The sequence below is a fragment of the Puntigrus tetrazona genome, chromosome 20, assembly GCF_018831695.1.
Source record: "Puntigrus tetrazona isolate hp1 chromosome 20, ASM1883169v1, whole genome shotgun sequence".
NCBI lineage: Eukaryota > Metazoa > Chordata > Actinopteri > Cypriniformes > Cyprinidae > Puntigrus > Puntigrus tetrazona.
In genome coordinates this window covers 16411766-16425582 of record NC_056718.1, presented here as the reverse complement: position 1 = coordinate 16425582, position 13817 = coordinate 16411766, and the positions used below count along the sequence as shown (strand labels likewise).

The 13817-nt window shown below is 36.8% G+C and overlaps 1 protein-coding gene across 1 annotated transcript in view; it reads right to left on the bottom strand.

Annotated features, from left to right (window-relative positions):
• The window catches only part of otofa (otoferlin a), a 46681-nt gene that overhangs the window by 1849 nt on the left and 31015 nt on the right, over positions 1–13817 (bottom strand). Inside the window, 30 exon segments of the mRNA XM_043219700.1 lie at positions 509–609; positions 783–961; positions 1458–1699; positions 3233–3331; positions 4370–4458; positions 4611–4753; positions 4836–4996; positions 5645–5815; positions 5926–6053; positions 6130–6267; positions 6354–6491; positions 6647–6786; positions 7159–7234; positions 7326–7466; positions 7584–7613; positions 7816–7886; positions 8646–8808; positions 8891–9052; positions 9138–9257; positions 9803–9964; positions 10723–10857; positions 11499–11623; positions 11706–11895; positions 11999–12151; positions 12234–12350; positions 12443–12533; positions 12634–12734; positions 12864–12984; positions 13227–13416; positions 13546–13654. Of these exon segments, the coding sequence (XP_043075635.1) occupies positions 509–609; positions 783–961; positions 1458–1699; positions 3233–3331; positions 4370–4458; positions 4611–4753; positions 4836–4996; positions 5645–5815; positions 5926–6053; positions 6130–6267; positions 6354–6491; positions 6647–6786; positions 7159–7234; positions 7326–7466; positions 7584–7613; positions 7816–7886; positions 8646–8808; positions 8891–9052; positions 9138–9257; positions 9803–9964; positions 10723–10857; positions 11499–11623; positions 11706–11895; positions 11999–12151; positions 12234–12350; positions 12443–12533; positions 12634–12734; positions 12864–12984; positions 13227–13416; positions 13546–13654 (3986 nt within the window).

Sequence of the window (13817 nt, the reverse complement as noted above, 5' to 3'; positions counted from 1 at the left end):
TATAACCGATTCTACAAAAGCGTCAACATGAATGGTTTTCAACATTGATAATAAAAAAATGTTTTTGAGTGCCAAATCAGCATGATTTCTCAATAATCATGTGACACTGAAGACAGGAGTAATGATGCTAAAAATTCAGTTTTGCATCACAGAATTAAATTACATTTTAAAATATTAAAATAGAAAACTGTTTTGTTTTTTTTACATTTTTAAATTTTTTTATTTAAATTGTAATATTATTTAGCTAAATTACTGTTTTTACTGTATATCCCATTAAATAAATATAACATCTGTGAGCATAAGACACTTCTTTCAAAAACAAAAAAACTTAAAACTCACAATTACCATTTTTTTAAGGCAGAATCATGCTTTCATAGTCTACTATGCAGTATGTGAGATATGATATATTGCATATTTATTCACATACTAAAACTACATAACTCAGATGTGCTAGGCATTACGTGAGTGGAAGCAAATGTGTATGTACACGAGCAGCTTTATGTCTTACTTTGGTTTCTCAAGTGGCTCGGGTTCATTCCGCCCAAGGCCGACTGGATTTTTCTCTGCCTCCTCCGCTGTCAATAGATGGAGCTCTGCCTCCACTTTCCCCTGCAAGCGCATCACGGTTAGAATGATAATGAGGTAATCTTACGCAATCATTTCGATACTCCACATGCTGGCACATTATCAAGCAAATGTAAAATAGCATATAATAATTGTATCTTGTAATGAAGTTGCTTTTTTAGTATTTTCCATTTGTTTTATTCATTATAGTTACTCACTGTGAGCTCAAATTCATCATTCTCATCCCGGGCCACAAATGGCCACCAGCCCTTCACTCTTTTCTGTTTGAAAATGGAGATGGTTGGTAGCTCGTGCTCTTTGAGAACCATGTCAAGAGAGCACTGCTTAGCTGTTTTTGCCCCACGGGTAAACTTATTTAAGTCCAACTCGATCGCACCTGCGAAAATTAAACACAGGGAGCATTAAAACTGATATGTTCGCACTTTATATTAGGTGGCCTTAAGTACTATGTACTTACACCAAAAAATAAGTACAAAGTACTAGTTATGTTCATATTGTATTGTGAAACAATTCTGCTACTGTTGGGATACAGATTAAGAACAGGTCTGGTGGTAAGGCTGTAATTATAAATGTAAGTACAAAAATGTATGACATATGTAATTACATATAGGCATTTTCAAAAATATAAGTATAATGTAAAAACATGCATACACAATAAGAGCATTTAAATGTAAGTACATAGTAGTTAAGGCCACCTAATATAAAGTGGGACCAATGATTTTATATTGCATTTAAACACATTAACATTAAACTGAGCGTTAATTACAAAAATGTGTTAAAATTATCTTGAGTACATGATTTGCATACAGCAAGTCATACATTTAAAATAATTAATAATTCATCTTTTTTGTATTTCTGAATTGTGAACATACCCAGAAAGTCATCTGCGGAGAAATGGTCGGCATCCCATACTTGAAGGGTGAGTCGAGCAGGAATCTTGTACTCAGTCTCATCCCAGGAAAACATGGATTCCTTCTTAGAGATGACTATCTTCTCCTCAGCCATGAGATAGTCGAAAGGGAAAACAAAGCGCCAGTTGAAGTTCCCTTCCCCGGTTAGAGAGTGATAATGTACGTCTGTGTCCTGTTTATCCTCCTGCTGTCCTTTTAGCCAGCTGAGCAGGGAGATGATTTTCAATTGTTAAGAGCAACATGATTTTAATATATTCATATAAAAAATATATACAAGCATAGAACACTTATGGTTATCAGTGATTTCTTGTTGCATGACAAAACATGCACAAATGTTCTGAACAAAGAGTGTATAATGTGTGAAATGTATATACACAGATACTGAATAAAAAGCATGCATAAAATAGTATTTATACATATCAACTCCATTACCGCATCAGAAAATTGGGAAACAAATGAAATGAAATAATCCAAGTCATTGCAGTTACGGTTGGTGTTATTAAGCATTTTAATAAGGTCAAAATTATTGTATTTGCATAATTAAATGCAAATAATATGTAGATGCTAATTCATGACTTCATGAGTTACTTTTGTTTTTTTTGTCACAGATGAATTCTCTGGAAATAAAAAAGACCTGACATCCAGTCAATTTTCTGCACGTAAAAGGACTAAATTACTCAGTTTTTTGCTGACAATGTATAAACCCACAGGTCTTCCAAGATATAGGTGAGTTTGTTACTTTAGAAGAGGTAAATCTGTAGGACGGCACCCATTTAATGCAGAGGATCCTTTGATCGAGTGAAATAATGCTACATTTTTCAAAATCTATTCTGATAAAGAAAATATATCTTAGATGAAAATGTACATCTTGGACTACATGATGGTAAGTACAGTTTTAATATATTTGTGATATATTTCCTTTAAGTTGTGAGGCGTGAGCTTGCAGCGCTTACCCATTTGAAAGAATAGCCTGTCTCAAAAGCATTACATCATATAGAGCTACTGTATCATGTATTCATTTGAACCATTAGTAGCCAACTACATCCAATACATGCATAATTGTAAGTGTAACTTTTCAAACTAGATTTAAGTTCTCGAGACACATCTATAATCACAGTCAGATTATAACAGTTGACTTTGGCATGCAAAGAGACATAACTTATGCTTTCATGCAGTATTTGATGAAGACGTCTCAGTCCCCAAGACAAGTTAAACAAAAATGCCTCTATAAACCAAGACCATACCAGTTAGTATATATTTCAACTTTAAAGCCAATTTAATTCATTTTAAATATTATTACACAATGATTTTAGAGGTGATAACTAGAAAGCAGCATCATTTTGAATGATATGGTCCCGTTTAAACTTGAATCTGTATGGAGGGTGGTATTAGTTTAGTAGTTGTGAATGGAAGGGGCAGGTGCAGATTTCTGCAGGCAGGGAGCCGAGCATTCAAGCCATGCGATTGTATCATCTTTACCCCCTGACATAGATGTCAGACATCTTCTCTCCTGTCATGAAAGCATCGTCCTCTAGAACTACGTCATCAGTGTTCCAAATAATAACACGAAGCTCAAAGCTAGATAACAGCACAGCAATGACGTGGGGGCCAGGGAGGAGGGATAGACAAAATAACACCAACGCAACAACACAGACAAACAACAAAAGGAAACAGAAACAAACAAACAAAGGTAACTGATTAAATCACACACTTTTCACACACCTGCCCATACCTACCCCCTCACAAAAATGTCACTGGACTTTTCCCCTGTGAAGTAATCATCGTCTTCCAGAATTACCTCGTCAGTATTCCATATTATCACCCTGAGCTCATATCTGGGAGATGAAAAAAATGGGATCATCATCTTACACTGTAAATAGTCTTTTAACCCCAAAAGTGTGCGCCATGTGGTAATATTTAAAATACAGTGACTCGTTATATTTAAAATAAACTTGAGATAGTTTTTAAAAAATATTAATATTAATATGACCATTATAATTTCATCAGATTAGGTCAAATATGTAACTTTTTTAATGCATGTTCCTGTTTATGTAATTGATTCCAACTGTCTTTGTAATCCTTGATCAAAACGTAATAGTCTGCTCTTCCCCTGAAATGACTTTAGCTTTTTTAGCTTTTTTTTAGCTTATTGTATAATGATATTTAATATGCAAAAAGTCTTATATTTATTTCAATAGGGTGTAGTTGCACATTTTGACTTTTGCAGTAAATAAACATCTCATAGTAAAGTAGGACAGGCCTTATTAAAAATTGGCAGATTCTTTACAGTAGATGATTAATATCAAAAAAAAAAAAATAAAGGCAGATGAGAGGCGTGAAGCTGGCAGAGTAAGTATGAGATCAAAAAGAACAAGGAGGATGTGTTTTAACTTTTGTAGAAAGAGTTTGTCATCTGTTTAGCTGAATCACAGTAGCATCACTGTAGTTACTGTAAATACAGTTACTACAAATTATTGAAGTAAACAATTATGAAAATCTAAATAAAAAGACATTCTGTAGTTGGGCAATTCACCATTCACAGACAGTTCTTCATCCAAAGCTTTTAAGTCATCCAAAGAATATTAATTGCACAAGCAGTCCAGAAAACAAAGCAATCTGTTCCTTGCTTAAGGGTGTAATGATCTAAGTGTGAGCATGTGATCTCAGCGTGACTGATTATTAAAGGCTCCTATTTCGGTCTAATCCATTAAAATGACATTTTGTTCCATGTATACCTACAGGCTTTAAAGAAAAAAAGTAACATTACATACATGTAAAATATTAAAACCTTAATTGCAACAAATGCTTTGAATATAAAATAGTGTGAATTAAGTAAAAGTAAAAAAGTCAAGACATTGAACAGAATCATCTACCTCTTTGGTTTACGTGGTGATATGTCAATGGCTGGTCCTGGAGCTGGTACATCCATAGGAAACATGTCCACCCACATTTCAATCCTTCCCTGTGAGAAAATTCAAGATTTTTTTCTTTTACAATACTCATTTATGTTCCCTCATTTAACATAATGTTAATGCAGAATTGCTTGAAATTGCTTAATTGAACTGTAAGGTCTCTTTTAGTCAACACTGGAGTATGTCGCAGACCCTAGTGTACCTGCTCTATGCCTGGCTTGTCTGGGTTGAGGAGAGGTCTGGTCTCCACATGCTCAGGGATGAGTTTGCAGCCAACACGTGGGATCTCCTCCCAATGCCTAAGAACCGTAAGAGCCAAGTGCTCTTCTGTCTGCTTCTTCAAACCTGTAAGACAAACCAAATTGACATCTTTTCATATATGATCAGAGAAAACAGAAACTCTGTAGAAGCTCTGTGAATGTCTCACCACTCTCATCCTCAATTTCTGTTGGCCCAAGAAAGATGCGGTTTGCAACTTTGACCTTCCCACCGGGTCCGTAATGGGGTCCATCCAATTTACCTTCTTTGCACAACTTAGCAAGGATCTGAGTTGGCTTTTGAGGGTCACGCCATACATTGTAACCATGGCTGGATAGTTCACAGTAAAACATAAAAAATAGGACTGTCAGTTTAAAGAAACAGTTCACCCAAAAATAAAAATTACACCATAAACTACTGACTCCCAAGCCATACTAGGTATATCTAGCTGACCTATGACTACAGTGGTCAGTCAGTTATTTACGTTATAATTTTAAAACTAAAAATATTTTTGTTACAAAAACCCACTGATCTGCTTTAGAGGACATGTAATAACACATAGCTTAGTTTTACGTTGCAGTACTTACAATTTATGGAGCTTCAAAATAATACCCACTCTCCAACAGCATTACAAAGCTTTGAAGAGCCAGGATACATTTTTTAAAAACTCAGATTGTGTTCATCTGAAAGAAGAAAGTCCAATACACCTAGGATGGCTTGGGGGTGATTAGTTTATGGTGTAATTTTAATTTTGGGGTGAACTAATTCTTTAACGTATTAATTATTAGACTGCTGTCTGCCAGATCAAGAAACTCAATGAATGGATTATGCTGAATATGTTTAAATGTTGATATAAGCAATTAATTGTGAATAATCTGATGAATTGTTATGTCACGTAATTTAATTTATGATGCTGTTCTGTAAACATTTGAGTGGCATTTTCTAAATGTGTTGATAGCTTTCACATAAAGTACTCACACAGAGTAGTTGGATGCAATGCCACACGTGGCTCTGTGTTTGCTGTAATATCGGTTCTCCAAATCAATCTTAGTCTCACCAATCAGGTCATCAGTTCCAACCAAATCCCAATCATACACTGCAACTGTCAGCATGGACTCCATTGGGAATGTAGCCTCTATGTCGAATGACCTTGAGGACAGGAAAGAGAGGATAGTGTGCTTTCAAGAAAAGATCTTTTTTTGTTTGAACTTTAACCAGTTTATTGGTTTGGTTGATTTACAATACTATAGCCTACTCACTTTCCAAAGACAGGATTTAGCTGCTTGGATATGTAGTTCTCCTTGTCCCGAATCTCTGATTTTCCCAATCGAATGACTATATAAGGGTCTGCTTTACCATTTATATCTGCAGGATGCAGGTCTGTGGCCTGAGAAGAGAGTTGTGTTATTTTAGAGACAGTGCCGTATGAATAGCACTTACAATTCAAAGTTGAATTCACTCACTCTAATGATATAAATCCTTATGAGAACATTGATAGGGTCATTGTGGGGAATACTTTGGAACATGCCCATGTTTGGGTCAAATCCTGCCTCCCTGGTGATCTCCTCAGACAGTGGAAGTTTATACATACAGAGGGAGCCCTGGTAAATAAAGAGACAAATTCAAATCAAAATGAGATGTTCATACTAAAATTCTGAAGCCTGATTTCTACATTATGTATTCTTACCTTGAATCTGCCCACAATCCTGTCATCATCAACCACATTGTGGTCAATATCATCTCCAGCCTTTCCTCTATACAGGTTGAAGGTGTGGAGCCAGTCCTCAAAGCTTCCAAACTCACACTCCAGCTCTTTGTTGTACATCTGAGATAAAGGTGTTAATTTTTACACTAAAATAAGAATAAATTGCTAGGTATTTGAATTTTTTGAACTCCTTTTTGAACTTGAATGTTTATAATATACCAAAAAATAAACCACACAACCATTGTGGGTTGACATATTTAAGAAGAAGCACTGACCATGAGTTCATCAACTTTTGGTTTTGGGGGACGTTTTTCTGTGCCTTCATGGTTCTTCTTTTTGTCCTTGGAGCTCTTCTTGTCTTTGCTCTTTTCCTTGGGTTTGGTGCCTTTCACAGGAAAGTCATCTGCTTTGATCTCTGAGGTTAGGGGTGAATGGGTAGGTATGGATGGAAATGAGGAAATGAGAAACGTGTGAGTAAAATTCTACAATGCAATGGATGTTTGTACTGAAGGATGATGCTTTAAGCCATGAGAGTTATTTTAAAGACATAAGATCCCCATAAAGTATGAAGAAACAAATATTTAGTTTTCAAATAAAATATATGTGGGAAAATGAAAAATTTGTAATAGTTTCCAACATTCATGGCATGACAATACTAATGGTTATATGTCACTACTGCAATGGTGATGGTCATGACGTGACAGTGCTGTTCTGAACATGTTCCTAACCAGAATATTAGTTCTGCTCAGGAACACTAAACCAGATTCATGCTAAATGATGTGCTTACCTGCATTCTCTGCTGCTATCTCTAAATCTTCTCTTTCCTCTGCCTCTGCCAGAGCGGCCTCCTGGGCTCTGAGATTCTGAGTAAATTGCAGTAAAATATTGCAATATGACATACCATATCATAGATATCAAATCTAAAGGATCAAAAAATCTAAAAGTCCCTCCTACCTCCATCATAGTCTCTATTGAGGCAAAGTATTTGGACCACCAGTCCAACATGCTTTCATCCGGTTCCTCCTCATCCATTTCTTCACCCTTCTTTTTCTTCTTTTTCTTTTTCTCTTTCTCTTTCTCTTTCTCATCCTCATTCTGTTAGTACAACGTGTATTGTTTTAAATGTAATGTGTAATGTAATGCAAGGTTAATCCAAATTAATCCAAACAAAATCAAAACATTTACATTTGTCTGAACCAAACCAAAACTTACCAAGTCAACTTTAACAACAGCATCGGTGGTCTACAAGGACAGGGCCACACAAACATACATCAAATACAAACAACATCCACAACAGATTATACAATAGTGTCCTAGCATACACATCACATGACTGTTGGTGCATTAACCTTAAAACACTAAAACAAACAGAACCACACTTGGAACAGAAACACACCAAGAAGGGTAGTATTCTAAACTATAACAGCATGGCTAATTTACTCACAGCATCAATCTTGACAACCGTGTCCATTTTCTTAATGTTGGGTTCAGGGTCCATATTGACCACAATATCACCTGAGGGATGAGAAATGGAACGGGAGTGTGGGCGGGAATGAGATGTCCCATTCGTAAGGGCCATGTAGCCATTGGCCAGTCTAGCTGGTGTGGGCAGGGTCATATGATTCAGCAATCAAGACCCAAGACCAGCACCAGGACAGAAAGGATAAGATGGTAAAGAGATCAGAGGAAGAAGGGATAGAGAAAAGGAATGAAAAGTCAGAAAAGCTGGAAAAAAAGATGTAGTCTCTACAAAGAATTCAAAATAACTGTTTTCTTAGATACACTTTTGTAAAAAAAAAAAAAGTTACTGTTGTCACATTTTATTAATTAATTGTGTCTTTGCTGAATACATTTCTTTAAAAAAACAAAAAGCAAAAATCTTATTGACTCCAAATCATAAAGAGTAGTGTAAGCAATTATATTTGAATTGCTTGATTTATAGTTTTGCAATATATGGTAAAACAAATAACAGATAAACAGAAACATATTGTTGCACAATATCATCATCTTACAAAGCTGGTAAAAGTGAGTGAAATTTGCCTGATTTTAATTTATTTGTGCAATGTATTTATAAATACATGCAGATGGATTTTTTTAAAAATGTTAAGTTATTTGTGGTCTTTAGTGGGATTTAAAATTTTAATTTTAATTGCAACAAATTAATTTTTGTACAAATATTAATTAGGAGATCATAAGGAGAGGTTTATTATATTGTATGTTATATTATTTAAATCTAACAGATTTACAGAGAGTATATTCATATATGACAGGTACCGGTGTGAGCCCAGTTGTTAGCAGTCTTGTCTGGGGGGCTGTAGATGAACTTGCGAAGGCTGGTCACGGCATGAGACCCCACCAAGGTGTAGCGTCCAAATGCCCTGCAGTCCACCACACGAATATTAAGTGGTGGATGAAGTAGCTCATTTTCTGGCAGGTCCTGCAGTACAAAATTACTTAAGTTAACTTTTTGAATCAAAAATGAAGCGGATAACTTATGGCACATAGAAAATGTCACTCACCACTTCAAACCACTTCACTAAAGTGCTGAAGTTAGGATTCTTCTTGTAGTTCTGAATGAGGGCTGATTGAACTCCTTTCCCTGCACACTCAATGTCCACACGAGGCCTGTCCACCTGAGCCAGGTTGATTCTTTTCAGGTCCCTCAGACCCCAGAACAGAACCTGGAGAGAAATAAAAACCAAGAGTTCAAAAATAAAAAAAAAGACTTGGTAGATGCAATTGTTAACATAATAATATTGTTTTCACCTCTATACGATATCTGCTGAGAACTGGTCGTATGCCCAGTGGAACAGGCAGAATGGGCCCACGGTCAGAATCAGTCGGGCCATCAATTGGAGGAAGTGCTGCTCGCCCTGCTGGACCAATCTGTGGATAAACAGATATTTGACAATGAAAATATATAACTCATTAACTGCTGAAAGACTGAAGTAATTAGTGACTAATAATACAAATAAACATACTCATTTTCATTTCACACCTCTACCATGTTTTGTAAAACAGAAAAAAAAAGCCAAAGCACAGCAATAGCAAAGAGGATGGAGTCACTTACACAAGAATGAAAAACAAAGCAGAATTAAAGAGGGGGAACTGTTATTTTGTTTATTGCACCTTGATCTGAGGTACAGCAAAGTCATGGACAGCAATAAGAGCCCTCCTGATCTCCTCATCATCATAAGGAATCTGTTAAAGTTGCCATGGAAAAGTACAGCAGAAAGGCAAATGGAATAGGAAAAATGGAATAGGAAATCACAGAAAAAAAGATCCAGAATCAAATACAAGTGGAAGGAGCAGAGAAAGAGCGATCTGCATCTGTGCTATTCAAGCAATATTTATGAATAGATAGGCCAAGCACTGACTGAGAGTCCACTTAAGATTGGAGTATACACAAGTTGATCACAGCCACTGTGTACCTGCAGTAGTTCAAAAGCAGCCAACAGATCTCCTGCAGCGCAGTTTCCTCTGTAGATCTGATAGTACTCCAGCTGGGGGGGAAACCGCGGGGGCCCGTAGTGTTCATCAACCATCTTAGTTAGTGGCTTTGCAAATGTGCGCCCAATGAACTCAGCTTTCCCCTGTACACCACACACACACAAAAAACACAAGTTGCAGTTCTTCCTCTGAACACCAGGGGTCAGGGCGGCCACAATCCTTCTAAAACTACTTGCACATCATGGCTACAGTATTGCTGGGGCTTTGAGATCTGAAAATCAAGCTCTGTTCAATTATGTATATTTTTATTGAATGCTGAACATAAAATTTTGCTTTCACAAAAGTCAAATTCTACTTGTGCTTACTAAATATTACAAAGAAACATATTATGCTATATCTGACCTCGGACCTGTCAATGAAATAAACCACAGCAACGATTACTACAAACTAATGTAGAGACTACAACTACAAAGAAACATCCATTTGTAAACCCTCTGTGCCATAACAACCAAGGGAATGCAAGAGGCAGTTTATTGCCACAGGAAACAGGTGTTTTTATCACCCTGTAAGTAAGGGAAATGATTTGATCTTGTTTTTGGTACCCAAGCAATCCCACTTCTTGCATGCCTTGTTGAGTTCAGCTATACAAACACAGATTGACAGCAGTGTTGAAACAAGTGTTCACACTCTACTTAGCCAAAATGTCGTCCAACAAAAGGCCAGGACCAGAAGATTTTAAACAGGAAGAAACATCAAGTCAGGACAATAGGGCACATTTTCACACACTCTTTAATATGACTCATACGTGGAAAGGATAATGTCAAAACAACTGTGCGCTGAACTATCAAACAATGACATTTAATTTTCTATATTTATAAGGCAATTTGCAATACAAACTTACCACAGTGTCTTGGTCATACAGTTCAATGACAATGATTGGTGGATCATCACGGAGCTCTCCAGCCTCACCATAGAGCTCAACATTATCAAACACAAGCAACTGATCCCATGTTGGACAAAGAGTCTCACTGAGGACCTGAAATACACATTCAAAAATATTCATGGACAATTAATTGATTACGAGAATCTTTCTGTCCTTTAACCAAAAATAAAAAAAACAGTAATTACAGTTTTAAATCTCAGATGCTTTAGATATTTTAAAGCGTCTCTTTAATTATGTTTTCCACATTTATAAAGCATGTATTTTGTTTTTAATTAATGTTTAATTATGAACATCAACATAATTGAAACAAACAACTGCAATTAGCATCAATGAAAACCATTTAGAGAAAATGACTGCACATATTTTTTTAATTGTTTAAAATGTTTTAAACATGTTTTATTTACTTTTAGATTATTGTGACATTTTTAATGTAAAAATTTAATATTTGTTTGAACTCCTATTCTGACAGCACCCATTTATTACAGAGCATCAATTGAGCAAGTGATGTAAAGCTAAATTTCTCCACATCCGCTCCTAACCTCGATGGCCTGAGGGTGAGTATGTTTCCATCCAATTTAAATTTTTGGGTGCCTCTAACTTCGAATCACCTACATACAAAAACAGCACCCGCTGCATTTGTTCACAGACATCAGAGACAGCCAAACTGAAAAATCCTGTACTTTTACAGACTCTAAAATGCACACTAGTAACTAAAGACGTCAACACACACTCACCTCTGTCACCTGGCTGTGGGTGGAGAAGAAAACCCTTGCAAAAGGGTCAGACAGGCCGCTACTGTCAGCAGCAAACAGACTGCGGGCCTGATACATGTGGGCCCTCAGCTGAAACACCTGCTTCACTACAGAACGAGTTGAGGGTCATTAATCGCATAATGTACATGTTACATCATACATGCAAACAAAAGCATTTAACAATCTTACTGTTGTAAACCAGGCTGACGGGAGGAACAGCTTGTATGCCTGTTCCCTTCGTAGCCTTGTTTTCTTCAAAGCCGCTAGGGAGGCCACTCAAGAAGTCCTTCCTCTGTTTGTTCAACCCCAGCCACAAATACATCTCCAATTTAGCCTGAACTGTCCAGCCAGCAGGCCCAAAGCCTTTCTTTCCAGGCAGCTACAATGAACACAAGCACCAGTGCAGAATGTTTACATCAATAATATCCAACCTAACTAGCATATTTATTCAGAAGAAGAAAGACATGAAACGGAGGAGTTACCCTGAGAAAAACCGCTTTAACTTTCCCACAGTCTTTTCCCATCTCTTCGTCAACAATTGAGTAGAGGATGTCTTTGGAGGGAATGCGGGCGTATGCTATGCGTTTGTTGTTGCTAATCATCCATATGAACACATCAGGGATGCTGTGCTGGGGCTTACAGGAAAACAAACAAGAAAATGCTAAGTCTGAGTTGCTCAATGTGAATGGAGCAGTAAGGAGATTGTATTTCTTTTACCTCATCTGCCAGGAAACGCAGCCTGTGAAGGAAGTTGAACACTAGCTTGAGTTTGTCTCGAACTGTGTTTCTCTTCACCTGTGAACGGATAGTCTTCGACTGCTGAGCCATGCTCTCCTATGAACAATATAACCATGCAATTTACATTTAATAACCCATCAGCAGTTCTTAATGGCTAATCTGAGACCATTCAGGGCGTGTAGGCGTACCAACTCTCTCATGCAGGACTTTAGCCTTTCCTTGTCCAGCTTGGTTCTTCCAGATAGATTCTGATCTTTGTTTGCCAGCGTCACAAATCGGCTTAAATTGTAGACAATAGAGGAAAAAGATAACTGATTGTGATTCTGTGCTGTATATACTTTCACTTTTATTGTTTAGATGATCTTTAACATTCTCTCACCTGCAACTTGTGCTAAGCTCCTCTAAAACACCTCTAAGTCTGCGTTCTGGGTATGCCTTCTCTGTTTTTATGATTTCTTGAACATCATTCAGACCTTCCTCCTGTTTACGAAGACAGACATGCACATGCTTAAACAGTATAATAATGTCCGATTTTACAAAAATAACCCTGCTTCGAAGGATGAGATTGACAGTTTAACAGTCAGATAGCAATTTAGGGGGGAGCCTGACCAGTTTATCTGCAATCTTGTCCATTATATTGGAGTTGTAGAGCCGTCTTCTCTGGTCTTGCCACCAGCTCTTGATGTAAATACAGGGTTTCTTTTCAAAGTAAGGCAAGTGGAAGTAATTTCTGTAAATTAAGCAAAATGGATAGTTCAGTCCCTAGATGCAGATCTCAACAGTAGCTGTTATCTTTTTTTTTTTTTTTTTTTATGTGATCACAAACTGTAACTTAAATGTGTAAACCCATGAGAGTGATTTTTATTTAGAGAACTCTTCAGTTATACTAAAAGTGTTTTCTAAAAACCATTTCTAGACAGTTTAATGACTCTATGACTCTATTTGATAATTTTCCTTTCTCGAACTTCTGACCTGTCAGTAATAACTGGTTTCATAGGAGGAGTGGACGGCACAGATGTCAAATCTCCATCATCCTCTGCCTCTTCATCACTGGAGTTATGAATGAGCTCAGTCTCCTCTTCTTCATTCTCCCCTCCACCCTCTTTCTTCTTCTTTGCTGAAGCAGGCTTGCTCACTCCATCAATCTGGTTACCGTAGTTACCTATGTGGAAATTGCGTACACGTGGTGCTGTAATTTTTGTTATTTTTGATGCTTTGAATTTACTGAAGCATTGGCATAAGTATACTGAGAAGTGAAAGTTTTAAAAATAGGTATTTGACTTCAGCTCACCAATAGTGACTTCAAAGCTGATGGGTTTATCTCCAATTTTTCTGTCTATCATTGTGGCCTCCAAGAATGAACCAAAAAGGAAAAACTCCTCCATCTTCCCTGTGGCACTCTGATAAAAAAGGAGGAGATTGACAAAAAAGATATTTTAAGATCAGAATTACATCCATTGATTTTATGAACATAAGTGACTAACTATTTGCTAAATGGTAGAGACACAGTAGAGTAAGGAATCAACACACTATGGTTTTTTCTGACCTTTTTGTTTTTACTGC